The sequence below is a fragment of the Pipistrellus kuhlii genome, unplaced genomic scaffold, assembly GCF_014108245.1.
Source record: "Pipistrellus kuhlii isolate mPipKuh1 unplaced genomic scaffold, mPipKuh1.p scaffold_m20_p_3, whole genome shotgun sequence".
Classification (NCBI taxonomy): domain Eukaryota; kingdom Metazoa; phylum Chordata; class Mammalia; order Chiroptera; family Vespertilionidae; genus Pipistrellus; species Pipistrellus kuhlii.
Window position 1 is genome coordinate 16753006 of NW_023425529.1, and position 27857 is coordinate 16780862.

The following is a 27857-nucleotide window of genomic DNA, read 5'->3' on the forward strand; positions in this document are numbered from 1 at the left end:
CTTGCTGTATTTGGCCGAACATTTAATTAACTCACCCCCTAATGCCTTGGCAGGGCCAGACCAGATGATTAAGTGGGCCTTATCTGGCCTGTGGGCCAGGCTTTTCCCACCCCTGATAAACCCTTAACAATTAGACAAAAATTCGGGGAGGAGGCTCATTCTCTCTCCATTTGTCTGCAAATAGGCTCTCCAGTATACAGGAGACTTTAAAATGCTCCACAGGTGTTCACTGTGTGAATGAATACACGAATAAACGTGTACACTTATTTTATATAAGTTGATAGGTGACAGCCTATTGGAAAATTCTCTGAAGATCACTTACACAAGCTTACACATGAATTCTGAAAAGCAAAGAAACATATTTAACTCTTTATTGGTGGCTACTAATTCAATGGCATGTTCATGGAGAATTTCCCACTCATAAGTAGATCTTCCTCATCTTGCAAATTAACCTTTGAGAGTCCTTACAATCAGCATCATTCCAGCCCCATGAGCCTTGTGGACGTTTATTCAGGAAAACACAACGCTCCATAGGATTATTGGGTTCACCTTGATGCCAGAATCTGAAAGGGAAAAATATGGTTGTGTCTTCAAATAGTGAGAAGGGTTAGAGACAGTGAGGTAGGAAGCTGGGGTTAAACTGTGCAAAAATCAAAGCAGAAGTGCCCAATAATTTCTTTTCCGCTTATTAGGCAGTAGTTGTTTCTTTCTCCATCTGTGTCTTTGTCATTTCCCTTGAAAACTGTGCCTACACACCACCCAGTATGGTGTCATCTTACTGCATTAAACACCTTCCCAGCAGATATCCCAGAGTCCCTTCTATTTATCCATGCCCTGACCTAGGGAACTGTCAGCCATAGGATTCCTTAATGATGACATTTTACTCTGGTCCCAAGTCTTAATGAAGTTTTTTTCTTTTTCTTTTTTTTTTTAACCAACTGCTTGGGAGTCTAAAGAAAGAGTTAAAATCTATGAATCTGCTCTGATGCCTGTTATCTTGGACATCTTATTTAATTTCCTTTATTTACATATCTAAAAAAATAAAGAATAGAGTAAGATTCCTATATATTTCATGCAGTTGATATAAGGATCAAAAATAGGAATGTGCTGAAACCTGTTTGGCACAGTAGATAGAATGTCGGCCTGCGGATTGAAAGGTCCCAGGTTCGATTCAGGTCAAGGGCATGTACCTTGGTTGCGGGCACATCCCCAGTAGGGAGTGTGCAGGAGGCAGCTGATCAATGATTCTCTCTCATTGATGTTTCTAACGCTCTATCCCTCTCTCTTCCTCTCTGTAAAAAATCAATAAAATATATATTTTTTTAAAAAATAGGAATGTACTGCCCTGGCCGGTTTGGCTCAGTGCAGGGCAAGGTGTGTGTGGGAGGCAACCAATACATATCTCTCACATCAATGTTTCTCACTCACTATCTCTCCCTCTCCTTACCACTCTCTCTAAAAATTAATGGAAAAATACCCTCGGGTGATTATTAACAAAAATATAAAAATAAATTTTAAAAAATAATAATGTACTAAAGTACTTAACAGTTTTAAAAGACCTACACTAATATGGGATATTATAAAATTATCAGAATTTCATTCATTTGCTTTATGAGAGATAATAAATATTAACCATTGGTTATGATTTTAATTAGTATGACTATGTTTGTTTAGAGATGCAAATTTGTGGTCAATACACAGATTTTAGCCCAACTAGTGTGGCTCAGCGATTGAGCATTGACCCATGAACCAGGGTCACAATTTGATTCCCAGTCAGGGCACATGCCCAGGTTGTGAGTTCAGTTGCCATTGGAGACGTGTGAGAGGCAGCCAACCGATGATTCTCTCTCATCATTGAGGTTTCTGTCCCTCTCTCCCTTGCCCTTCCTCTCTCAGAAATCAATGGAAACATATTTAAGTAGAGAAGAGGGATTTAAAAATAAAACATACAAACCTTGGTGTCAAATAGACCTGGGTTTAAGAACCATTGCACCAATGCCAGATAACATATGCTGAGTTATCTAAACTCTCTAAACTCAGCTCCTCAGCTCTACAATAAAACATAATAATCTGTACTCCATAGGGTTCTTGTGATGATTCATGAGATAATAAATAAAATTATTTAACTTAGTGCCAAGAGTTATAAGAAGCCGGAGCTATTTTTATTTTAATATCAATACTTTGGACACTGGAAAATGCCTGATGATCAAAAGTCAGAATTCCTTTATCAAATTCTATACTCACGCGGCACTTGCATTGTATGGTGTCTGATCAACCCATTGCCATGCTCTGTTCCCCTCTGGGTCTGACAGCCCCACATAATAAGCGCTCTTTCTATCCAGTTTCCCAATGATAAAATCCTGAGGAAAGAAAGAAAAGGGGTTCTGGCCATTAGAGTACTCAGGTTGGATTGAGTTCTTTATGGCCTTAGGGAGAGAAGAAAAGGAGGGGATCCAGGAAGAGCCAGGAGGCCCTGCCCAGGAGGCTGTGCAGTACAGGATCATGGACATCCCCGGGGAGCCTGATGTTTGTCTTCATCTACTCAGACTGCTGCAACAGAAGACCACAGACAGGGGAGCTTATAAACTGCAGACACATATTTCTCACAGGTCTGGAGGCTGGAATTCCAGATCAGGGTAGGAGCATGATTGGGAAAATCCCTCTGCCTGGGTCATAGCTGGCCCCTTCTGACTGTGTCCTCACATGATGGAAGGTCTCTTTTAATAAGAACACTGACCTGATTTATGAGGGCTCCATCCTAATGTCCTAAACACCTCCCCAAACCCCCAATTCCTAATACCATCACCTTTGGGAGTTAGAATTTCAACATGCAAATTTGGAGAAGACACACACATTGAGAACATAACAATGTTCAATACATATGGAAGTGATTTCTATCCATAATCATAATGAAATCTCATCTTAGACTCACTCCCACTCTTTTATTCACTGAGTGCGGCTATTCTTCAAACTTATGCATGAGTAAACTTTTTGCATATTACATCCTTTTCTTTTCACAACCTTGGAGATTCTTTTTACATATTTTATTCCACTATTTACATATTTTATTACCATTTCTCTGTTAGTTAATAATTTACAGCCCAGCTGATATGGCTTAGTGGTTGAGCATCGACCTATGAACCAGGAGGTCAAGGTTTGATTCCCAGTTGGGGCACATACTCAATTTGCGATCTCAATCCCCAGTGTGTGACATGCAAGAGGCAGCCAATCAGTGATTCTGTCTCTTTATTGATATTTCTATCTCTCTTTCCCTCCCTCTTCTTTTCTCTGGAATCAATTATATATATGAAATAAATAAGTAATTTATAAAACCTTTTCATGTTAAAATTATAAACTGATATTTCTGGCTGAAATACTTTCATCTCTCCATTCAACTCCCACATATCGGGTCTAGTAATAATTAATGCCGTTTTTTAACATTCGTTTAAAATCTTGCTTGGCATTGACTTGTATTGACATAACCTTCAAACACATGGTATCTACAGAACGTGTGAAGTGCAATTAACAAGTTTTGCTTGAAAAAGTTTGTGTTTGGTTTGGGTTTTGTTGCAAAACTAGGGCTAAGAAGATGGTGGATGAAGAGCTTATTCGGCACTGCATGCTTTACGAGTTCCAATTAGGAAGAAAAGCAAGTGAGGCTGCAAAAAACATCTGTAGTGCTCTTGGTCAAGATGCAGTTAGCGCCAGAAAATGCCAGCGTTGGTTTGAGAAATTTCGCGAGGGAAATTTTTTGTTAGATGACAAGAGTGGTCGAGGCAGTGTGTCCAATTTTGATCAAGAAGCTCTTCAAGCTCTTTTGGTGCAAAATCCTCAAATTACCCAACAAGAGCTTGCGACAACTTTAAATTGTTCACAAAAAACAATTTCCAATCAATTGCGTGCACTTGGCAAAGTCCAAAAGTTTGGAAAATGGGTTCCTCATGAGTTGACCGACAACAACCGTAATCAAAGAGTCACAATTTGCAGTTCGCTCCTCTCTCATCAAAACCGCTTGCCGTTTTTAGAGCAAATTGTTACTGGAGATGAACAGTGGGTGCTGTATGTTAATTTAAAAAGGCGGCCTCAATGGTTGGACAAAAATGAGGCTCCGCAGCCCACGCCAAAACCTGACTTGCATGCGAAAAAAGTGATGTTGTGTGTTTGGTGGAATTTTAAAGGAATTCTTCATTATGAACTTTTACCATCTAACCAAACCATTACAAGTGCAGTGTATAGTGCCCAATTGGAAAGGTTAGCCCAAGCTTTAAGAGAAAAAGAACCCGCGCTGATTAATCGGAAGGGCGTAATTCTTCACCACGATAACGCACGACCGCATACTGCAAGAATCACTGCTGAAAAACTGCGCCAGTTGGAATGGGAAGTTCTCCCTCAACCTGCATATTCTCCTGATATTGCCCCTTCCGATTACCATTTGTTTCGTTCTTTGCAAAACTTTCTTCTTGGAAAAAAATTTAATAATGAAGAATGCCTCAAAAATGCATTGACCGAATTTTTTGCATCAAAATCACAAGAATTTTACAACAGAGGGATTAAAATGCTTCCTGAGCATTGGGCACAAGTAGTAGAAAACAACAGCAACTATATTGTTGATTAAATTTTGTTGTATTGTTTAAATAAATTCGATTTAAAAAAGTATTAGAAAACGACATTAATTATTACTAGACCTAATATTTTATTTTAAATGTCTTCATTTATTTTGGGGGAGTTTAGTTTTATGGAAGCTGGAAGAAGGTGTGAAATGTAAAGGCTTTCCTACTTCATTGAAAGCCTTTTACCACAGCACCAATATGCTAACACAATGAAATCATCCTCCTTAGCCAGGATAGGTGTACAAAACCCAGGCAGGATTGCTTGCTTCATTATCTGTTAGAACATACCTGCTCTTCCTTGGTGTTGATCACCAGCAGGTGAGACTTCATTGCTGCACAGTTGTTTTTACTCTCTGTCCAGTTTTTGGCCTCAGTAGAAATAAAGTAGCAGTTCAAACTAAATGGCTCCCACTTCTTTGGGCAGCAGCTCCAATCTTTCTCTGTATTAACAGAAGACCATGTAGGTGCAATATAAGAAAAGTAATTTGCAAAGTGTATAATATAATTGAGGTTCAAGGGGAACCACATGAAAACCAAGTCAGACTAGGAAAGACAAATACCACATGATTTCATTTACATGTGGAACCTAAAGAACAAAATAATAATAATAATAAAAATAGAAACTTACTCATAGATACAAAGAACAGACTGGAAGTTACCAGAAGGGAAGGGGATTGGTGGGGGTGGGGGAAGGGGGCGTGGAGAGGGCTAGTGGAAAAGATGAAGGAATTAAGTATTATAAATAAAGTTATAAAATTATCCTGTGGATATAAAATACAGCATAGGGAATAGGATCAATTATCTTACCTAATAATAGAGAAGCATGTAAATTGACCATACCTTTGCTACACCCACAGCCAAACAGAGTGAGTATGCAAATTAATCCAACAAAGATGGTGGTTAATTTGCATACATACCTGGGTCCTGGGAACCTCGCAGCACTCAGGTCACTCCCAGCTGGCCATTGGGCAGAGACTTTTAGCTTGGGAAGGGGCCGAGCCTGTGATTGTAGGTGCCAGGGGGGGAACCCCTTCCCAAGCCTAAAGCATGGGGTGGAGGCTTTAAGCTTGGAGAGCTGCTGAGCTTGGGATCGGAGGGAAGGGGAAAATATCAATGGAAATATATCCTCAGGTGAGAATAAAAAGAAAAATAAAGAAAGAAATGTCATATCCTATGAAAGACACATCTTGAAAATGCCTAAAGAAAGTTGTCATTTTTTCATGGTGAAGGGACTGGAGTCCATGTTAATAAAAATACCTTGCCAGCTGTAGCAGTGAGATAATGGGGCTGGTGCCTTCCCCTGATCAGCCCAGTTGCCTCAAGCAAAGGGAGGCCAGACTGCAGCTTAGGTCCGCTCCCAACCTTATGCTTAAGCCATCCACAGGACATCTCTTTAGAGGGGGCAAGCTGGCCTGAGGGACCCCTCCCTAGTGCATAAATTTCATGCACCAGGCCCCTAGTATTGTAATAACTATGTATGGTGCCTAGTGGGTACTTTGAAATATTGGGGGAATCACTCTAGAAAGTATATGATTGACTAACCACTTCGCTGTACACCCGAAACTAATACAAAGTGATATTGAATATAAACTGTAATTGGAAAAGAAAATTCTTTTAAAATTAAATAAATAAAAATAAATAAATCTAGACTCATAGAAACAGAGAGTACAATAGTTGCTGTCAGAGGCTGGGAGTGGGAGATGTTGGTCAAAGGTTACAAACTTTCAGTTCTAAGATGAATAAGTAATTTGAAAGACTGAATAGCAGAAATTACCCAATTGAATACAGAGACAAAATAAACTGGGGGGAAACAAACAACATAAATAAATGTTGTTTTCAGTCGAGCATGTAAGAGGCTTTGTTGGAGGAGGGCATCAGGAGGGTATGACTGCCAGTTGACCTGTGAGCTGGACCCAGTCAATCAGAGGCTCCTTACCCCTCCCCTGCCTTTGGAATGTGCATTCCACTTGCCCCTTACTTGCTAGAAGTTGCTCCAAGGACATAGCCTTGAGGTAATAAGGTGATATTGAGATCCTTCTGGATGGTATATTGAATCTCATTAAAGACACTATATAAACTTAACATTTTGGTGGGGGTGGGGTGAGTGATTTACTCATATTGGTGCCATTCAAGATAAGCCCAATAGGTAAGTTCCCTTACTCATTAAAAATACCATATATTGCCCTAGCTGGTTTTGCTCAGTGGCTAGAGTGTTGGCCTGCGTATTGAAGGGTCCTGGGTTTGATTCCAGGGTTGTGACAGAGGCAACCAATCCATATGTCTCTCACACATCGATATTGCTCTCTTTCTGTTTCTCCCCCTCCCTTCCACTCTCTTAAAAAAAAAAAAAAATTATCACCTATCATTTGGAGTGCTCTATCTTTTTCTTAGAACTTTCCTTGCCCTCCATGTAAGGGGGACAGTTTACAAACCAACAATTGGCAAGTCAGTCAGAAGACTGAAGAAATGGGCCTTTTAAAAGAGACTTTCATGGGGGGAATTTCAAGTCTGACATTGACCTCTATGTGGTGACAGGCAACCCATATATCAGATGCTAATGGACAGCCACATGTGTATGAGGACACTCTGAAAATACCAGTTGGTTTGATATGTTTGTTTGATGGCAAAGAAGGGAAACAAATGGCTGATGCTCTGGGCTGGCCTCTACTGTGGGCAGTTAGGCTGGCAACCAATATCCAACAAGAATCTGAAGCTTGAGCTAGAAAGTTAGAAGAAAAGCTAAAATTAGCCTGGCTCAGTGGTTGAGCATCCACCTATGAACCAAGAGGTCGTAGTTTGATTCCCAGTCAGGGCACATGCCAAGGTTGTGGGCTCAATACCCAGTGTGGGGTGTGCAGGAGACAGTTAATCAATGCTTCTCTCTCGTCATTGATGTTTCTATCTCTCACTCCTTCTCCCTTCCTCTCTAAAATCAATTATTTTTTTTTAATTTTTTTTTTTTAAAGAAAAGCTAAAGTTAGAGAAAGTCATACAGGAGTCCACTACTCTGTTATCTTCAGGGCTAGCAGCCACAGTGGGGGAACAGAATAATAAATTGGAGAACTTAGCATGGTATTTTGCAAAGCCTGGAATGTGTAAATTGTCACAGATTAAGTCTGAATACTGATTAGGATGCTAAGAAGTAGAAACCCTGGGAAAGCCATGAGACTAAAAAGGAGGATGTCAGGGTTATTGACAGTGAAACAGTGACATGCTGTCCAATCCCTAAAATTTTAAATAACAATCAAACTTCTGGTAATAGAGAAATACACCCCAAAATTCCTAAGAGAAATCTTGCATTTTTTTTTTTATTGTTTAAAGTATTACATATAGTATTACACATGTCTCCTTTTTCCCCCATTGACCTCTCCCTGGCCACCCCCAACCCCCAGCACATGTCCTCATCCCCTAGTGTTTGTGTATAATTGTCCTTGGAAGTTATAAATCTTATCACATCTTTTAAATGTAAAAACTCCAGGAGGTAACTGAAATACTGCCCACAGAGACTAAAGGAAAAAAGGGGTGGGGAAGCATTTTAAAACATAGACTGCTATAGAGGAGTTCCCTTGCCCAATATATAGTCTACAACTTTAAAAAGATTACTCATCGAGAGCTTTGCAGATATCTCATTTCTTATAAATTGAAGGTCTATGGAAACCCTGCATTCCGGAAATCTATCAGCACAATTTTTTTTCAACAGCTTTTGTCACTTGGTATCTCTGTTGTGAGGGGCGGAGTCTCAGGGCATCACTAAGCTGGGGTGTGGCCAACAGAGATGTGGTCACCTTTTAGTAATTCTCACAGTATTTCAAAAGTTTTCATTATTGGCCGGGACCGGCTTGGCTCAATGGATAGAGCGTCGGCTTGGGGACTGAAGGGCCCAGGGTTCGATTCCAGTCAAGGGCATGTACCTTGGTTGCGGGCATATCCCCAGTAGGGGGTGTGCAAGAGGCAGCTGATCAATGACTCTCTCTCATTGATGTTTCTAACTCTCTATCTCTCTCCCTTCCTCTCTGTACAAAAATCAATAAAATATATTTAAAAAAAAAAAAAGTTTTCATTATTGGCGGAGAATGAAGATGGCGTCGTTAGGTAAATACTCCTAAACAGCTGCCGGGCACAACAAGTCCCCCCCCCCCCCCCCAAAAAAAAAAAAACCAACTATAAAACAAACGTCTATCTCCCAAAAACCAAACGAAAGCTGGCTGAGTGGAAGCCTTACATCTAGACTGAAAGAGAAAGAGGAGAATCCAGGCACAAGCACTAAAAAACTAAGGGAGGGGGATGAGGACATGATAAGGGCTGGCGGTGGATCCAAGTTGGCCAAGGGCAGTGCTTTCTTCAACCCAAAGAGAGACAAGCACCTGATTTCTCTGAAACCCAGTTTCTGGGGAGAGGCTAGACTGTCTGCCATCTGGTCAGAAAGTGAGGCTGGCTTGCTTGCAGAGCTGAGATTGTTTACTGTGCTGTGGTGTGAGACACGGGAGACATGGGGACACCATAGGAGAGGCGGACAGCAGCTATCTCTGTTGGCCACACCCCAGCCTAGTGATGCCCTGAGACTCCGCCCCTCACAACACATCCAAGCTACAAGCATCGGACTTTGCATATGAATGGCCCTCTCTGGTACAGTTTAGCAAAATTGCAACCTGGGGCAAACAGATCCAAGAAGGACAGGACTGTAGTTCACGCTGTAGCTTTTGCAACCGTACTGGCCTCAGATAGTAGCTGAACTGTACATCATTGAGACCCAAAAACCAGAGTTCTAGTGCTCAGTTTCAATCCCTCACATCCATAAGTGACACATTTGGGAGACTGTCTCAGTGAGCACCAAAGCCCCTCTGAAACAAGGTGTGTCTCCAGCGCAGCAGTTCTTCCTTTATAGACACAGCGGATCCTCACAGACAATTGGCCTTGAGGTCAATTCCTCCCAGTACCAACAGCAATCAAGGCTTAATTACACCAAGACTTTGCACTCAGCCCAAAAAAGGATATAGCAAAAGCGACCTCCTCAGGTGATTGGGGAAGCTGAGCTACTGACCCCTATAGGTCACCGACCACACAAAGCCACTCCATCTACACAGGGAGGCAGCCAAAATGAGGAAACACAGAAGCATGACATGAATGGAAGAGATGGAGGAGAGTAAACTACTGGATAACACACAGTTCAGAATCACATTTATAAGATTACTCAAGAATCTTCTAAAAACCTTTGAGAAACTTGATGAGACCTCCAAGAAGCTTGGTGAGACCTTCAAGGACCTTAATGAGAATACCAAAAAAATGGAAAAGGACCAGCCAAAAATTAAGCATACAAAGTCTGAAATAAAGAATATACAGAAACTCTACTATAGATCAACATGCCCCAAGAATCAAACCAAAGAACTGGAATATAAGAAAGCAAAAGCCACCCAACCAGAAAGGCAAAAAGAAAAAAGAATCCAAAAGTGTGAGGATAGTGTAAGGAGCCTCTGGGATGGCTTAAAACGTACCAACATCCAGATTTTGGGTGTGCCAGAAGAAAGCGAGCAGAATATTGAAGGCTTAATGGAAGAAATAATGACAGAAAACTTTCCCTACCTGGTGAAAGAAATAGACCTACAAGCTCAGGAAGTGCATAGGACCCCAAACAGGAGGAATCCAAAGAGGAACACTCCAAGACACATCATAATTAAAATGCCAAGAGCAAAAAACAAAGAGAAAATCTTATAAGCAGCAAGAGAAAAACAGCTATTACCTACAAGGGAGTACCCATACGACTGTCAGCTGATTTCTCAACAGAAACTATGCAGGCCAAAAGGGAGTGGCAAGAAATATTCAAAATGATGAACAACAAAAACCTGCAACCAAGATTACTCTACCCAGCAAAGCTATCATTCAGAATTGAAGGTCAGATAAAGAGTTTCACAGACAAGAGAAAGTTAAAGGAGTTCATCAACACCAAACCAGGATTACATGAAATGTTGAAGGGTATTCTTTAAGAAGAGGAAGAAGAAGAAAAAGGTAAAGATAAAAAATTATGAACAACAAAAAGACATCAAATACATATCTACCAACAAGCAAATCTAAAAAACAAGAGAATAAAAAAAAATCTGAAGAACAAAATGGACTGGTGACTATAATAGAATCAGGGACACAGAAAGGGATTAGACTAACAATTCATAGGGGGAAAGAGGTCTGAGGGGTGCAGGAAGAGATTGGACAAAAATCTTACATCTATGGATGAAGACAGTGGTGGGGATAAGGGCGTGGAATGGGGTTGGGAATCGGGTGGAGGAGAGCTGAGTGGGGAGGGAGGAGAGGAACACCTGTAATAATCTGAACAATAAAGACTTATTTAAAAAAAAGAAAATAAATTTTTTTTTTAAGTTTTCATTATTATTGCACTGAGATTCATGCCAGAATGGGCCTTCTTTTCCCTGGCTGCAAGCACCACTTTTGTTCTGGCCAGAATCACCTTTCTACCTTCCTATGCTGCTCAGAGGCCCAGAGTGCCCCTTGGCCACTCAGCACCCACATATGCAAATTAATCTACCATCTTTGTTCGGTTAATTCACATACTCACTCCTGATTGGCTGATGGGCATCAGGAATGTATGATCAATTAGCATGTTACTCTTTTATTAGGTAGGTTTGTTCTGGTGAAGTGTGATCAGTGATCTTTGATGTCACTCTTGTCATTGTTTGGTGGCACCATGCACTGTGCCCATATAAGAGGACAAACAATTGATAAATGATGTGTGTGTTCTGACTGCTCCACATTTCTCCATTTTCTTTCTTCTTCTCAGGCTTCCCTACACCCGAAGATACAATACAATATTGTAATAAGACTAATTAATAATCTTACTATGGCCTCTACCAGTAAGTGTTCAAGGGAAAGAGTCACACATCTCTCACTTTAAATGGAAAGCTAGAAACAATTAGTAAGGAAGGCATGTCAAAAGCCAAGACAGGCTGAATGTGAGGCCTCCTACCCCAAATAGTTAGTCAAGTTGTGATGCAAAGGAAAAGTTCTTGTTGAAAATTAAAAGTGCTATTTCAGTGAATACATGAATGATAAGAAACTAAACAGCCTATTGCTGATTTGGAGAAAGTTTTAGTGGTCTAGATAGAAAATAAAACAAACCACAACATGCCCTTAAGCCAGCAATTTTCAACTTTTTTCATCTCATGGCACATCTAAACTAATCCTGTGGCACACCAAAAAATGTGTTTTTTGCCAACATGACAAAAAATAATATGATTTTGATTCCTTCAAAGCAGATAGCTATTGTTGTGTTGGGTATTGTCATTTTTGGCAATCTAAAGGAAAAGAGCTCAGGTATTGCATGTTTTAAAAATTCATGCTGCACACTGGTTGAAAATTGCTGCCATAGGCCAAAGCCTAATCCAGAGCAAGGTTCTAACTCGCTTAAATTCTATGAAGACTATCAGAAATGAGGAAGCTTTAAAAAAAAAGGGGGGGGGGCGGAGGTTAAGCCCAGCCAGTGTGGCTCAGTGGATTGATCATTGGCTTGATTCTTGTCACTGGTTCAATTCTCAGTTGGAAAACATGCCTAGATTGCAGGCCTGATCCCCAATGGGCTGTGTGCAGGAGACAGGTGATCAATGTTTCTCTCTCAACAATATTTCTCTTCTCCCTTTCTCTCTCTCTAAAACATCAACTTAAAAAAAGCATATTTATAAAGTTTAAAGCTGACAGAGGTTGGTACATAAAATTTAAGAAAAGAAGCTGTCTCCATAACATAAAAGTGCAAGGTGCTGATATAGATGCCTCAGCCAATGATCCAGGAGATACAGTTAAAATGATTAATAAAGGTGGCTACACTAAACAACAGATTTTTCAATGGTGAAACAGCCTTGTAGCAGAATAAGATGCCATCTAGAACTTGTATAGTTAGAGAGAAGTCAGTGTCTGGGTTCAAAGCATCAAAGAATTGGTTGACTTTTTGTTAGGGGCTAATGTAGCTGGTGACTTTAAGCTAAGCTAATGCTCATTCACCATTCTGAAAATTCTAAGGCCCTTAAGAATTGTGCTGCATATACTCTACCTATGCCCTATAAATAAAACAACAGTGCCTGGACAGCATTACCTCTGCTTACAAGGTGGTTTACTGGTTATTTTAAGTCCACTGTTGGGACCTACTGCTCAGAAAAAAAGATTTCCTTGAAAACATTACTGTTCAAAAAGAAGGATATCTTATGCTTTGAAACAGCCTGGAGGGACCTGGGGAGTATTATGCTAAGTGAGATAAGCCTGTCAGAGAAAGACAAGTGTCACATGATCTCACTCATATGTAGAATCTAAGGAACAAAATTAACTGATGAACAAAATAGCTCAAGAAACATAGAAGCATAGAACAGATTGTAAGATGGAAGGCAGGGTGGGTGGGTGGGAAGAGATTAACCCAAAAGTTTTGTATATATATATATATATATATATATATATATATATATATATATATATATGCTAATAGGCATAACCCATAAACCCAGACAATAATGTAGTAAAGGCCTTAGGTGGGCAGCAGGGATGGGCTAAAAGAGGTCAATAGGGGTGGAAAGGGATATGTGAAATACTTTCAACAATAAAGATTAAAAATATCCTACCTAATAAAAAAGTAATATGCAAATAGACCATCACTCCATTACATCCACAGATCATGCCCACCAGCCACACCCACCAACCAATCAGGATCAAATATGCAAATAAATCCAACCAAGATGGCTGTGGCCACGAAGAGCAGGAGGGAGGCTTGGGTTTCCCAGCAATGGAGGAAGCCAAGCTTTCTGCCTGCCCTGTCCAGCCCAGGCCTCCACTCCAGGCTACAAAGTTTCAATTATAGAGGATAAATAAATATCAGATACCAGGGCCTCCACTTGGGTTGCTGTGGGGCATGGCCAGTCAGCAAATCACCACAGGCTCCTCGCCCAGGCCACCTCATGCCCCAAGGGAACCCCCATCCTGATTCAGGACACCCTTCAAGGCAAACCAACTGGCCTCCACCCATTCACCAGACCTCTATCCTATCTAATAAAAGAATAATATGCAAATTGATCATCACTCCAACATACAAGATGGCTGCCCTGGAACCAAACCCAAGGGCAGAAGAGACAAATATCACATGCACAAAAATTTCAAATAAATTATATATTGGGGTAGATGCTTGCTATTGACTTAATGGTGTTCCTTCAAAATTCATATGTTAAAGCTATAATTCTTTCAGTCCGCAGACGGACGCTCTACCACTGAGCCAAACCGGCTTTGGCTAAAGCTATAATTCTTAATATGATTATGGAGCTAGAGTCTTTAAGGAAGAAACTAAGGGTAGGACATTAATCCAATAGGACCTGGGTCTTATAAGAAGAGAAAGAGACAGCAAAAATCAGTGCCTTTGCTCAAATGAGGAAGAGAAGTCTCACCACAAACGAATTCTTCTAGTACCTTGGACCTCTAGCTCCCATAATTGCATGAAATTCGTGCATGGAGGGTGGGGGGGTCCATGAGCCCGACCTGCACCCTCTCTAATCTGTGAGCCCTCAGGGGATGACCTACTGATGGCTTAGGTAGGTCTGCTCCCTGTGGTTCTCTGCTCCCTGTGGTTCTCTGCTCTCTGTGGACATGCCTGCTTGATACCACTGCAAGCCCTGATGTCTGCTCTCTGTGGGGGCCCTGTGGAGGACTGCTTGCCCCCTTGCACCTGGGTCCCAGGAATGTTCCCGCCCCGCCACTGGCTGCTCAGCACCTATGAGCATAGGCCTGGAGTGGCCGGGTGCGTTCCGGGACACTCTGGGCCTACAAGTGGACCTACATGCTCAGAGCAGCCTGGCTCCCGAGGAGTTAAGAGATCAACCAAAGGACTTATATGCATGCATATAAGCATAACCAATGGACACAGACAGAAGGGGGTGAGGGCATGTGCTGGGAGGTGGGAATGGCGGGGGAAAGGTCAATGGAGGGAAAATAAGACATATATAATACTTTAAACCACATGTGTCAAACACAAGGCCCTTGGGCCAAATCCGTCCCGCCAGGCCTTGCAATGTGGCCTGCACCGCGCTGTCATCACTGCACTCCGCTGCGTTTCCATCACAATGACAGTTTATGACTGTTCAGTAAACCATTCGGCCCGCGATTTAGGCTGGATTTTAGATTTTGGCCCCTTCTCTGATTGAGTTCGACACCCCTACTTTAAACAATAAAGGGTTTAAAAAATAAAAGAATGCACTAAAACCAGAAAGAAAAAGAAAAAAAAAGAAAAAAAAAAAAAATATATATATATATAGTCAGCTGGGACTAATGGGGACTGAGAAAATGGGACAGAATGAATAAAGCTATTAGACTTCTGCTGAAACCGGTTTGGCTCAATGGATAGAGCGTCGGCTTGGGGACTGAAGGGTCCTGGGTTCGATTCCGGTCAAGGGCATGTACCTTGGTTGCGGGCATATCCCCAGTAGAGGGTGTGCAAGAGACAGCTGATCGATGACTCTCTCTCATCGATGTTTCTAATTCTCTATCTCTCTCCCTTCCTCTCTGTACAAAAAACAAAAAACAAAACAAAAAAAAAGCTATTAGACTTCTGTTATTCTACAGCATGAGACAATAGAGCTACTGACTTTAATTAAGCATGTGTTATATTTCAAGAAAAGGGAAGGATGACCAAGGGTGATTCAGAGACCATCAGGATTGCCACTCCAACCCACAGGGCAAGGGAGCAAGGCAATTTCCTCCTTGGTCTCGGAAAGTGGGGCAACCTTCCCTGACTCAGTGGCCAGAATATAACTGCCCGGTGCCTCAGGGGCATGGCATCCCCACAGACCCACAGGACAGAGCCACCATGTGGGGCCATGCGGCTGACATTGTCATTCAAGTTGGCCCAAGCATCAAGCCAAAGAAGATTATTCTCAAACCTTAAGATACAATGATATTTGTCGTTCTCTGTGTGACTTATTTCACTTAGCATAACAATCTCTAAGTCCATCCGTGCTGTTGAAAATGGTAAAATTTCATTTTTTTTTTTTATGGCCAAGTATACCAACCTATTCTATACATGAGCCACAACTTTTTATCCACTTGTCTATTGAAGGGCATATGGATTGCTTTTACATCTTGGCTATTGTAAATAATGCTATAATGAACATAGTGGTGCATATAAAATATCATTTACATGTGTGGACTCTAAACAAAACTTGACAAATGCCAGAGAAGGGGCTTGGGGGCCGTGAAACAGGTAAAGGGATTAAGAAATACAAATGGGAAGTTGCAAAATAGTCCCGTGGATGTAAAGTACAGCATAGGCAATATAGTCAACAATATTGTAATAACTATGTATGGTGCCAGGTAGGTACTTGAAATATCAGGGGGAACATTTTGTAAAGTATATGATTGCCTAACCACTATGCTGTACTCATAAAACTAATACAAAATAATATTTAATGTAAACTGCAATAAGAAGTAAAATTTTAAAAAGATACAATGGCCTTTTTCTTGATAGGTTTTGAACTTGTTTGAAAGACATTTATCTTCTTTTCTTTCTGATTTCTCCATTTTGGAAAGGGAATGTCTAATCTATGGCTGTCCCACTGAATTTTGGAAGCACATAACTCATCTGGCTTTATAGGTTCACAATTGGAGAGGAATTTTGTCTCAGGATGAATCCTACTCACCTATATCTGGTTTAGATAACACTCAAATGAGACTTTGGACTTTGAATTGATATTGGATGAGTTAAAACGTTGGGGCTTGTTGGGACAGAGTGAATGTATTTCTTATGCAAGAAGGATATGAATTTGGAGTAGAATGTTATGGACTAAATTATGTGCCCCCAAAATTCATATGTTGAAGCCCTAATCTCCAATGTAGTCAGGACTTTAGGAAGATAATTAAAGCCGAAACTGGTTTGGCTCAGTGGATAGAGTATCGGCCTGCAGACTGAAAGGTTCCAGGTTCGATTCCGGTCAAGGACATGTACCTTGGTTGTGGGCACATCACCAGTAGGGGGTGTGCAAGAGGCAGCTGATCAATGTTTCTAACTCTCTAACTTGCTTTCTTCCTCTCTGTAAAAAAATCAATAATATATATATTTTTTTAAAAAAGATAGTTAAGACAATATAGGGTGAAATGGTGAAATCCTAATCCAATAGAACTAGTGTTTTTATAAGAAGAGACACCAGGCATATATATATTTGTTTCTCTGTCTCTGTATCTCTCTCTCTATGAAGTTCTATCTCTTCATGCACAGAGAAGGTGGCCATCTGTAAACCAGAGAAAGAGGCCTCAACAGAAACCAACACTGCTAGTGACCTTAGACTCCCAGCTATAGAACTCGAAAAAATTAATGTCTGCTGTTTAAACCACCCAGTTTGTAATACAGGTTTTCCCCACTATTCAAAAAATAAAGTGTTTTTATGGAACCTTTTGTAAACTGAAATGGTATAAACTGAAGAAGCAATTGTCATTCATTTATGTAGAAAAACTTTCCAGTATTTCCAGACCCCCCTCAAAAAAAAGAAAAGAAACCTCTCGTAGGTTCTTCTACTACCTTAGGATACATCTTATTTCAAAACAAGGTGTTGGGTAAAGGCTAGAAGAGTTTTGAGGTGCATTCTAGAAAACGTGTACATTGCCTTGAAGGGGCTATTGGTAGAAATATGAGGCCAGGTGGGTAGTTGAAATATCGGGGGGAGAGGGGGAGGAGATCACTCTGTAAAGTACATGATTGTCTTACCACTTTGTTGTACACCGGAAACTAGTTGAAAATTTTTTTTTAAAATTGTACTTGAAAATTTAAAAAAAAAAAATTTAAGACTATTTTCTTGTGTGGCCAATGTAGCTCAGTGGTTGAGTATAGACCCATGAACTAGAGGTCACAGTTCAATTCCCAGTCAGGGCACATGCCTGGTGTTGAAGGCTTGATCCCCAGTATTGGGGCATGCAGGAGGCAGCCAATGTATAATTCTCTATAATCATTGATGTTTTTATCTCCCTCTCCTTTCCTCTCTGAAATCAATAAAAACTTTTTTTAAATGCTATTTTCTTGCACATATATATTAAAGATATTCATATGTGAATTTTATATCCTATATACTTATGTACTTAAAGTTTGAAATGATCATGAGACTTAACCTCTTGGTGTGATATATTTGTGAATCTTCAGAAATATTGATTGGGAATATTTATACAATAACATCAACAACTAAATTATAGACAAATTAATTTTTACCTTTCATGGTCCCATTTTCTTTTATACAGTCCAATGCTGGGTGAGTAACTTCTTTTATAGCATTTTTTTCTTTAAGAAGCTGAGAATACTTTTGAAAAAAAACTGAAACAGAGAATTAAATCATTCATTTTCCTGATAGTGTTATGAATTTGCTAATTATTGTTACTTTCTTGAATTCTTTATAGAAACAAAATCTACCAATGTCCAGTTACTTGAGTATAAAGATCCCAACTATGGGAAAGATTTCCTATTACCCATATTCAACCTATACTAATAAAAGCTTAGGTGGTCCTTGCGTCCTTGAACAATATCCTCACATCATTACAAGATGGCAGCTACAAGATGGTCACCCTCACATTGTCACAAGATGGCCACTACAAGATGGATGCCACCCTTGCAATGGTTACCAGTAATATCCTAGGGTTCCTTCTTAGTTTTCTTTCTCTTTGACCTCCTGCAATACTTGACCCCAGTTCTCTCCCCACTTTCAGTCAGGAACAATAAGCCCAGTCCAGACTGCCAAATCACAAAATCATGAGCTAAATAAAGAGCTGTTGTTTTCATCCACTAAGTTTTAGATTGGTTTTATTAAGCAGACAAAGGTAATTGATACAATAATTTTTAGGGGGGAAATTCACCCTCTTTAGGATTGTACACAACACTCTTCATGATCTGAGCCCCACTTCTTTTTCCAACCTACAATTTCATTTCTCACAGTTCACTTAGCACCATATATTCCAATCTTTTATTCTTGGGTTTCCTCACATTTTCCCATGTTCTCTCACATCTCTATGCCACCTCCTTCAGGAAGTCTATCTCAGCCTCCATTGCTTTTATCTGTACAACACTACAATACAATATTGTAACCACTGGTTCATGTGACCAGTTACTATCACTTTCTGAACTTCAATGACTATGGCTTGGACTTTGGCACACTGTCTGACATAAAGCAGATGGCCATCATTGCTTATTGAATGACCAAATGAATGAATAAAATATCTACCCAGATATATACTGGTTTTTATTCCTCTTATCAATTTGATAAATTCTTAAAGCCTAAGATATGCAGAAATCTACCTATTTGCCAAGTTGCCTTTTAGATCTCATGTCTTGGGCAGGACAGAAATAATTAAGAGTCTCATGCTCTACCGACTGAGCTAGCCGGGCACTTAGGACAGAAATAATTAAAGTAAAAATTTAATGGGAAACTCTTCCTGGATATTTCTTCCCATATCCTTATTTACCTGCTCATCTCAAAATATGTACGTGTGCACTCAAAAAGTCCTGGCCTTGGGAACACTAAGGAAATCTAAATTTGTCCTCATACAACTGTCTAGTGTGGAGATGGTGCCTTATTTCACCCTACAAGGCAAACACATGGACACACATATACTCTTAAATTTCTATAGAGTCTATAGAGTGGATTCCATTATTTTTATAGAAAAGTAACTCAATTAAAATTAAAAAGCAGATTTGTAATGGATTCCCACTAATTATACCATCTCTCAGAGAACACATTTTACCAGATTTCTGGATAAATCCTTTGTTAAATACAAAAATCTAATGGAGACCCTCTGTTTGTATAAGGCAGACATTCATTATATTATAGTTTCATTTGGATACTTACTGATAAAAGCGATAAAAAACGATATTGCCAATAATAGCAGAAGTATCAGCAATGAGAGTAAGAGTGCCTTGGGAAAACCAGGGTTACTTTTGTGAAGGCTGGTCTTCTCTTTGGGAGCTAAAGAAGAAATTAAATTAGTTTTATCAGAAGTAAATTTTGATCATTACTTACTCTTTCACCTCCTCTTCTTTCTTTTCTTGGATGACATACTATTACTAACAATATGACATTGGAAATAATATAAAAATGGAAAGGAAATATATTAATTGCATAAACTTTGGAAAATACGTTAAAAGCATAAATCCCTACTATTGAGGACAACTAATGTAAATGTTTTGATATATACTCTTCTGGAAAATTTTAGAGTGTTTATATATACATGCACATTTTCCCAGATGATTGATATACCATATATACTACTTTTGACCTATTATTTTTATTATATGCTATTTAATAAGATATTTTATTCCATATTTTCTTCTATCAATACTACACTCAATATTGTGGTTGCATAGTATTTCATTATTGTATATTTAAGTAATCTTCCAGACTATTTCCATTTTTATTGAATCTTTTGAGATTACATTGGTTAATAAAATTATATAGGTTTCAAGGATACAATTCTATGTCTGGCACCAATTTAAAAATGACATGAAAGGACTTTATCCCTACCATTGTGCAGAGGAGCCCCTGGGAAGGCACCTGAGCATTCTATATTGGCCAGTCTTGCCCATTTGGCCAAAAACGACCCTCTTCTCATGGTCTAGGTGCCCGCAACTGTTACCTGACCTTTCAGTTCATGCCGAGGCTGAAGCACCATGGTAGCTGGTACCAAGGATCTCTCTCCCGCCCGGTGGGGTGAGCTGGGCCCTCTCTGGAGAAGAACATGGGTTCCCAAAAATAGGAGATCACCGCCCGGGCCTCGCCAGCAGGTGAGGGGTTCCCAAGGCAGGTGTTGGGTGTGGAGCCCATGGGAGCATAGGCTACCAAGGAGACAGAACTAAACCTCACATCACCCTGCTTGGCCCCGGAGGATGGCTGGTTAGCCAGAGATGGGTAAGATTCCTCAGGGGCCGAGACCAGTTTGGCTCAATGGATAGAGCGTCGGCTTGGGGACTGAAAGGTCCCGGGATCGATTCCGGTCAAGGGCATGTACCTTGGTTGCGGGCATATCCCCAGTGGGGGGTGTGCAAAAGGCAGCTGGTCGAAGACTCTCTCTCATCGATGTTTCTAGCTCTCTATCTCTCTCCCTTCCTCTCTGTACAAAATCAATAAAAATATTAAAAAAAAAAAAAAGATTCCTCAGGGGAGGAACAACCTAAGACAGGCACAGTCACAGAGAGGCTATCAGGAGAAAACTTGGGGTCAACAGAGGTGGGGCACAGACCCTTATCACACCCGCCCCCCACCCCCACAACATGGCAGGTGCCTGAACCTTCTCCCATTTTGAGGGAGGTTTCCTACCCCCATGGCTGCTTCGCTTCCCATGCACAGCTCATGGGACCCAGATAATAGACAGAGACTTGGCTGACAACAGCTGTCCTCTCACTGCAACAAGACTGATTTGAGAGGTCTTGTACCCATGGTGTAGGCAAGAGGGTTTTTAATATCTAAATTTAGCCTAGTAGCAAGAATGCTCAGGCCCTTCTCAAGAAGGAAAATAATCAATTCCACTAATACACACATGGTAAATAAGATTGTTGCTAGAGTCTTGAGTTTGACAGTTGAATAGTAGCCAATTTCTCAGAGGAAATTAATGTGGCTAATGGAAATAAATGAATATTCTAGAAAAACTGATTGTACTGTACAAAAAGCTGTTCCTAAAGTCTTAACAAAAATTTTTATTGGCAGAGCATCTCATGGTAAAATTGCATAACATGTTATGAACCTAAAGCAGTCATAGTTTAGCGCAAATAATTAAATTGTAAAAGATATCAAGACTACATTATAAAATTTCCAAAAGTCTCCTATTATTTAAATTTTTAAAAAGGGGGTGACAGTGGAAGAATATCATGTTAGGAAAAATATCCTGTGAATAATTTACATCTAAAAAATTTGTACTTTAGAAAATTAACCTTCATTTGAAACCTAACAGCAAGATACCCATGAAAATACACACATGGTGTCAAAACAAGCCAAAGGAAAATCATTTGGGGGTGGGGGGGGAAGGGAATGAAAAAGGATCCCAAGTCAGGTTTATAGAAAATATCCTTTTATTAACTTTTGGTTGAGAATATGTTTGTATATTTTCAGAAAACAACTTCGAGACCATCTGGAATCCTATAACAGAGAGGAATAGACAGAAGTGCTCCAGCCATGACGACTGAAGAGATACAATTCAGAGATGGAAGATGCTGGTGACGCCTCGCCATACCAGCAGACAACAGCTGCGTGTCACTGAAGGATGCCCAGGACCAAACCAGAGACGGTCAAACCTGCATCATCACCATTTGTCCACCAACCAGATCTGAAATAGCATGGTTGGCATGTACACATAAGGAACTATTTGACATTGAAATTGGGTCTCAAAAGAACTGTTGGCCCAGAAAGGAACTCAAACAGACTGATTCATTTGCCTCTCAGCAATGGCTTATCTCACTATAGGTTCTTACAAGGGTATTTCTTAAATCATATGATCTCACACATCTAGAGGAAATAATGAACGACATAAACTGATGAACAAAAACAGACCCAGAGAAAGAGAAGCAGGGATCAGACTCTCAAACCTCAGAGGGAAAGGAGGGGAGGGTGGGGGTGAGGGGAAGAGATCAACCAAAGGACATATGGGCCTAGCCAGTAGCCATGGACAACAGGGGGGTGGGGCATATCTAGGGAGGAGTTTGGGATGGGAATGGGGAGATGAGGACAATTATGTGATACCATATCAGAAAGAAAGAAAGAAAGAAAGAAAGAAAGAAAGAAAGAAAGAAAGAAAGAAAGAAAGAAAGAAAGAAAGAAAGAAAGAAAGAGAGAGAGAGAGAGAGAGAGAGAGAGAGAAAGAAAGAAAGAAAGAGAGAAAGAAAGAAGTTTTATAATACATCATCTCTGTATTATATTGTGTGTTCACCACCCAAAGTCTAGTCTCTTTTCTTTTATTTATTTATTTATTGATTGATTAACTTTGTTACATATATGTCCTTTTGTGTCCTTATCCTATTACCCTCCTATCCCACCCACTCATGCCCTCATCCCCCTGTTGTCTGTGTCCACTGATTAGGCCTGTATGCATGCAGATAAGTCCTTTGGTTGATCTCTCCTCTAGTCTCTTTTCATCACCATTTATCACCTCTTTTTTTTTTAATATATATTTTATTGATTTTTTACAGAAATGAAGGGAGGGAGAGGTAGAGAGTTAGAAACATCGATGAGAGAGAATCATCGACCAGCTGCCTTCTACACACTCCCCACTGGGGATGTGCCTGCAACCAAGGTACATGCCCCTGACCAGAATCGAACCTGGAACCTTTCAGTCCACAGGCCAATGCTCTATCCACTGAGCCAAACCGGTTTGGGCCATTTATCATCTCTTTACTCTCTTCTACCTGCCTCCACCCCACCATATTGTTTTTATATCTATGGGGTTTATTTGTTTTGTTTTGTTTTTGCTTAATCTCATCATTTATTTCACCCAGGCCTTTACTCCCCTCTGACAACTGCCAGTCTATTCTCTATATCTATGAGTCTTTCATTTTTGCTCCAATTTTAACTACTTTAAATAATTCCATGCCAGATACATCTTTATACTCATCCCTTATCACATTCATAAGATCAGTCCTTTTTAGTCACTATTTCATGGTTAAAAATTATTTTCCCCAAGTAATTATATATTGCCAAGTAGATTGTTGTCTCATTTTTAGAAGAAAAAAAACATATATACATTTATATATCTAAAACCATATTGATTGATATATATCTGGGAGGATATACACTAAAAATGTAAATTATAGTTATTAATAGGTGGTAAGAACAAATTTTTATGTATCTCTAATTTTTTTCTACAATGAACATTTTAACTTATAATAAAGAAGTTTCATACATTTTAAGAGTTTAAACAGTTTCCTGAGTATTCTCCATCTTTCCACAGAAGAGTTTTAGAATACATAAGCAATCATAACTGCCCTCTCACAGCTTCTTAGGCTATACATGTGTTTTTCTTCTCTTTTGCTCTATATCTGAGATATCATAGGTGCTACTCAAGTTACATTTTATCTACTTCAAAACTTGGTTGAATCCATCTTGGAGATTCAGAATGCAATGGATTTTCTCATTACAGAGCAATTTCCCTTGAGATATAAGGGACTTTCTTTATACAATTTTCTAGACTTTTATCTGCAATGATCTTTCTTTCCACTTTAGTCCGGTAGTAACAAAGTTTTGTTAATACACCAAAAGCACTCTTCACCCAAACTCCTCTCCTCTAACTGGTCAAGACACAAAGTTCATCACTCTATCAGGGCTAGGGGTAATTTAGTGGGCTTTGTCATTCCTGACTGCAGTCTTACTGAGCCTTACAAGAGGACAACTTTCTCCCCTAATTACCACTCTTCTTAGCTCAGGATTATAGTGGACCTCTCACATCTCAGTTTTGGTATAGTACAAATGTGCAGTCCTTAATACTTATCTTCAGGCAACATAATCCTCTGAGAAGTCTATATTTCCAAACTGGTCAATCAGAAAACCAGCATCTATTATTACCTATACTTTATTTATAGTATTCTCTCTTTATTCTTCACCCATCATTAATTCTGACTGCCAGAAAATGTTTCTTACCTGCAGGAGGATCTGAGTTGGTGCCTAAGGATGTAGATTCATTTTTGAACTTCACTTCAGCATAAGTGATCTCTGAAGTCATATTGAGAAAGACTGTCTGCTCTCTGCAGAAAATCCTTGGTATCTCTTCCTTAAAACATCTTAAAATGTAAATCAAACATGATGGTAACTTGTCATACTTCCTATCATGCAACTAGATGAGAACAGAGGCTACAGATATGCAAATTTCCCTGAGAGGAATCTTATGAGAACTTAAAACCTCAAGACAGAGGCTCATTCTCCAGGACCAGCACAGTGGAAATTATAGTCTTTAAACATACTCTAGCAACAGTAATAAAAGTAGGATCTCAAAAAGTAGAAGAAAGAAATAGGAAGGACAAGAAAAGAGGAACTAAACAATTAGAGAAATCTTTCGTGAAAACTGTGAAATCTGAACTCACCAGCAAGAATAAAATTCAAGTATTTGTGTGCATCTACATGCAAAAATATTATTGATAGAGTTTGCATATACTCACTTAGGCTACATTTTTTTTTTCGCCTTTTGTGGCTTATTAGGCAACTTTTGGGGACTACATTCTAAGAGGATCATTTATTAAAATTTTATGTCAACTTCCCACTTTCAACAGTCAGCATCTTCTAATGTATTAGGGAAGTGAAACTGTAGATGGTATGCCTTCTGAACCTTCTCCTCAGTGCTATCTGCTTTTCCCTGTTCTTAACTAACTCCATCATGAATCTCCATTTATTTTGCCATAGTCACATCCAGCAACTTCTGAAAGCAGCTCTCTCTTTTAGGTGTTAAAGGAGTAGGCCACCCTTCTCTAGTCCATCCTTTGCTATCACTTGAATACTCACAACAGCACAGCAAAAGACTATATAGGTATATACAACTATTTTTTAAAATATATTTTATTGCTTTTTTACAGAGAGGAAGGGAGAGGAATTAGAAACATCGATGAGAAACATTGACCAGCTGCCTCTTGCACACCCGCTACTGGGAATGTGCCCGCAACCAGCGTACATCCCCTTGACCAGAATCAAACCTGGGACCTTTCCGTCCACAGACCAAAGCTCTATCCACTGAGCCAAACCAGTTTCGGCCATACAACTATTTTTTAACAGGATAATTTAATGAAATCACAATTTAGAAGGTAAACTTGGTGCTAAATGTGTTTTTTTTCCAAAGGCCAAGAGAAATGCTCTCCAGATATTAAATCTTCTGTGTGAAATCTTTCCATAAGCCAGCTCCCAGCTCACACCTAATTCAGCTTCCCCAAATAATACTCCTTCAAATCCCTCCCACTTAACTCATCCCTACCCTATAGCGCACACACACACACACACACACACACACACACACACACACTCCTGTATATTTATTTCTATATCTAAATATATTGAATATATGAGTTCACACTAATATCTCTAATTTTAATCCAATACCAAAGAGTTAATTCCAGTTTTATCCCTTTCTGCAACTCCCTTCTGTGACAGTAAGAAATCTGCTTTCATTATCTTGAATTTCTTCCTTATTTGATCAATCCTCTAGATATAACCAATCTTCTATTCTTATTGCCACTTCCTCCCTAAGAAGCCCTTCTCTCCCTGAATAATGTCAAGGGCTGCAAAATTTCTCACAGAAAGAAATAAACACTTGAGCCCTGACTGGTTTGGCTCAGTAGATAGAGCATCAGCCTGCAGACTGAAGGGTCTCAGGTTTGATTCCGGTCAAGGGCATGTACCTTACTTAGTTGCAGGCACATCCCCAGTGGGGGATTGTGTAGGAGGCAGCTGATGGATGTTTCTCTCTCATCAATGTTTCTAACTCTCTATCCCTTTCCCTTCCTCTCTGTAAAAAAATCAATAAAATATATTTAAAAAGAAAGAAACACTTGAGAACAATAATACAATTTATCCCAACCCCTTTGTCTTTGTCATTTGGGTTGCCATGGCAGGCTGGCTTAAATAACCTACATTTATTTTATGTATTTCTATTGATTGGGAAGTCCAAGATCAAAATGCCAAAAGATGCAGTATCTGTTAGGACTCCTCCACTTCCTAGATCAGAGATTGCCATCTTCTCACAGCAAAGTTATCATTCAGAATTGAAAGCCAGATAAAGAGCTTCACAGTCAAGAAAAAGCTAAAGGAGTTCATCACCACCAAACCAGGATTACATGAAATGCTGAAGGGTATTCTCTAAGAAGAGGAAGAAAAAGGTAAAGATAAAAATTATGAATAAAAAAGTGACAACAAATACATATCGATCCCAAGCAAATCTAAAAATCAAGTGAATAAAAAATCTGACGAACAGAATAAAGTGTTGAATATAATGGAATCAGGGGCATAGAAAGGGAGTAGACTGACAATTCTGGGGGGCGGGGAGAGGGTGTGGAGGGTTCAGGAAGAGATTGGACAAAAATCTTATACCTATAGATGAGGACATTGGGGGGTGGGGTTAAGGGCATGGGGTGGGGTGGGAACCGGGTGGAAGGGAGCTATGAGGGGAAAAAGAGGAACAGCTGTAATAATCTGAACAATAATGATTTATTCAAAAATTTAAATTAAAAAAAAAACAATAACAACAATCGGATTTTAAAATGGGCAGAGGACATGACCCCAAGGAGTACAGATGGTCAACAGACACATGAAAAGAGGCTCAACATCCTTTCACCTTTTTCACCCATCCTCCAACTCATTCCTATTATATTCTTGATTTAACTTACCCATCTTGCCAATGTAGATGGGTCATAAAGAATGGCAGGAAATTATCATTAATTTAGTCAGGTGGTGACTCCAGTTTTAGCTGATATTCCAAATGTGAGATCTAGAGCAAATCAAAGTAATCCTTGGTCTTTGGTATATGGTATTAACATGGTGGATATCTTTTCTTCCATTTAATAAATAATCAAGAAAAATCAGAATCAATTTGCTTTTTCTCCTATCAGAAAAAAATAGGAGAGAAAAAAAAAGAAAAGAAAAAAAACCTTTACCATTTTGCTTCAGACCTACATAACTCTACCATTTTATGCTTCAGCAAACTTAAACATCTCACCGTTTCGCAGGATATCATGCTGGTTCATTCCATAGACGATATCACACAAACACTATGAGGAGAGCAGGACAATCTGGTGCCTGAGATGCCTTACTAAGAGTGGTCAAGGTGCTGGTTCTTTTTTTTTTTTTTTTTTTTTTTTCTTATATATATTTTATTGATTTTTTACAGAGAGGAAGGGAGAGAGATAGAGAGTTAGAAATGTTGATGAGAGAGAAACATCAACCAACTGCCTCTTGCACACCCCCCACCGGGGATGTGCCCGCAACCAACGTACATGCCCCTGACTGGAATCAAACCTGGGACCTTTCAGTCCACAAACCGACGCTCTACCACTGAGCCAAACCGGTTTCGGCAAGGTGCTGGTTCTTTAAGTGGTCCCCAAACTAGCAGCAGCATCTGGAAAGTTGTTAGAAATGCAAATTCTTGGGCCCCACCCTACACCAACTGAATCAGAAATTATGGGGGTGGAGCTCAGAAATCTGTGCTTAAACAATCCCTCCAGGTGATTCTGAAGGACAGCTAGGGCATTTACATATCCCCTCCAGAAGGAGAGTGACAGTACTTGTGCAA

At 39.7% G+C, this 27857-nt stretch overlaps 1 protein-coding gene across 3 annotated transcripts; it reads right to left on the bottom strand.

Moving 5' to 3' along the window:
- Positions 1-350: 350 nt before the first annotated feature.
- On the bottom strand, positions 351-25124 carry LOC118730443 (C-type lectin domain family 4 member A-like). 3 transcript variants are annotated; one of them, XM_036458442.1, is made up of 7 exons: positions 24670-25124; positions 24230-24369; positions 19460-19576; positions 17833-17934; positions 4899-5050; positions 2245-2360; positions 351-563 (listed from the first exon to the last, which is right to left on the bottom strand). In XM_036458442.1, exons 2-7 carry the CDS (start codon positions 24309-24311, stop codon positions 419-421), a joined length of 714 nt encoding a protein of 237 aa, XP_036314335.1. In that variant the 5' UTR covers positions 24312-24369; positions 24670-25124; the 3' UTR covers positions 351-418. The 3 variants fall into 3 exon arrangements, with proteins under 3 accessions (XP_036314335.1, XP_036314334.1, XP_045443672.1); XM_036458441.2 differs by lacking the exon at positions 24670-25124 and having other exon boundaries at positions 24230-24604; XM_045587716.1 differs by lacking the exons at positions 19460-19576; positions 24670-25124 and having other exon boundaries at positions 24230-24609.
- Between the last annotated feature and the right edge of the window lie 2733 nt (positions 25125-27857).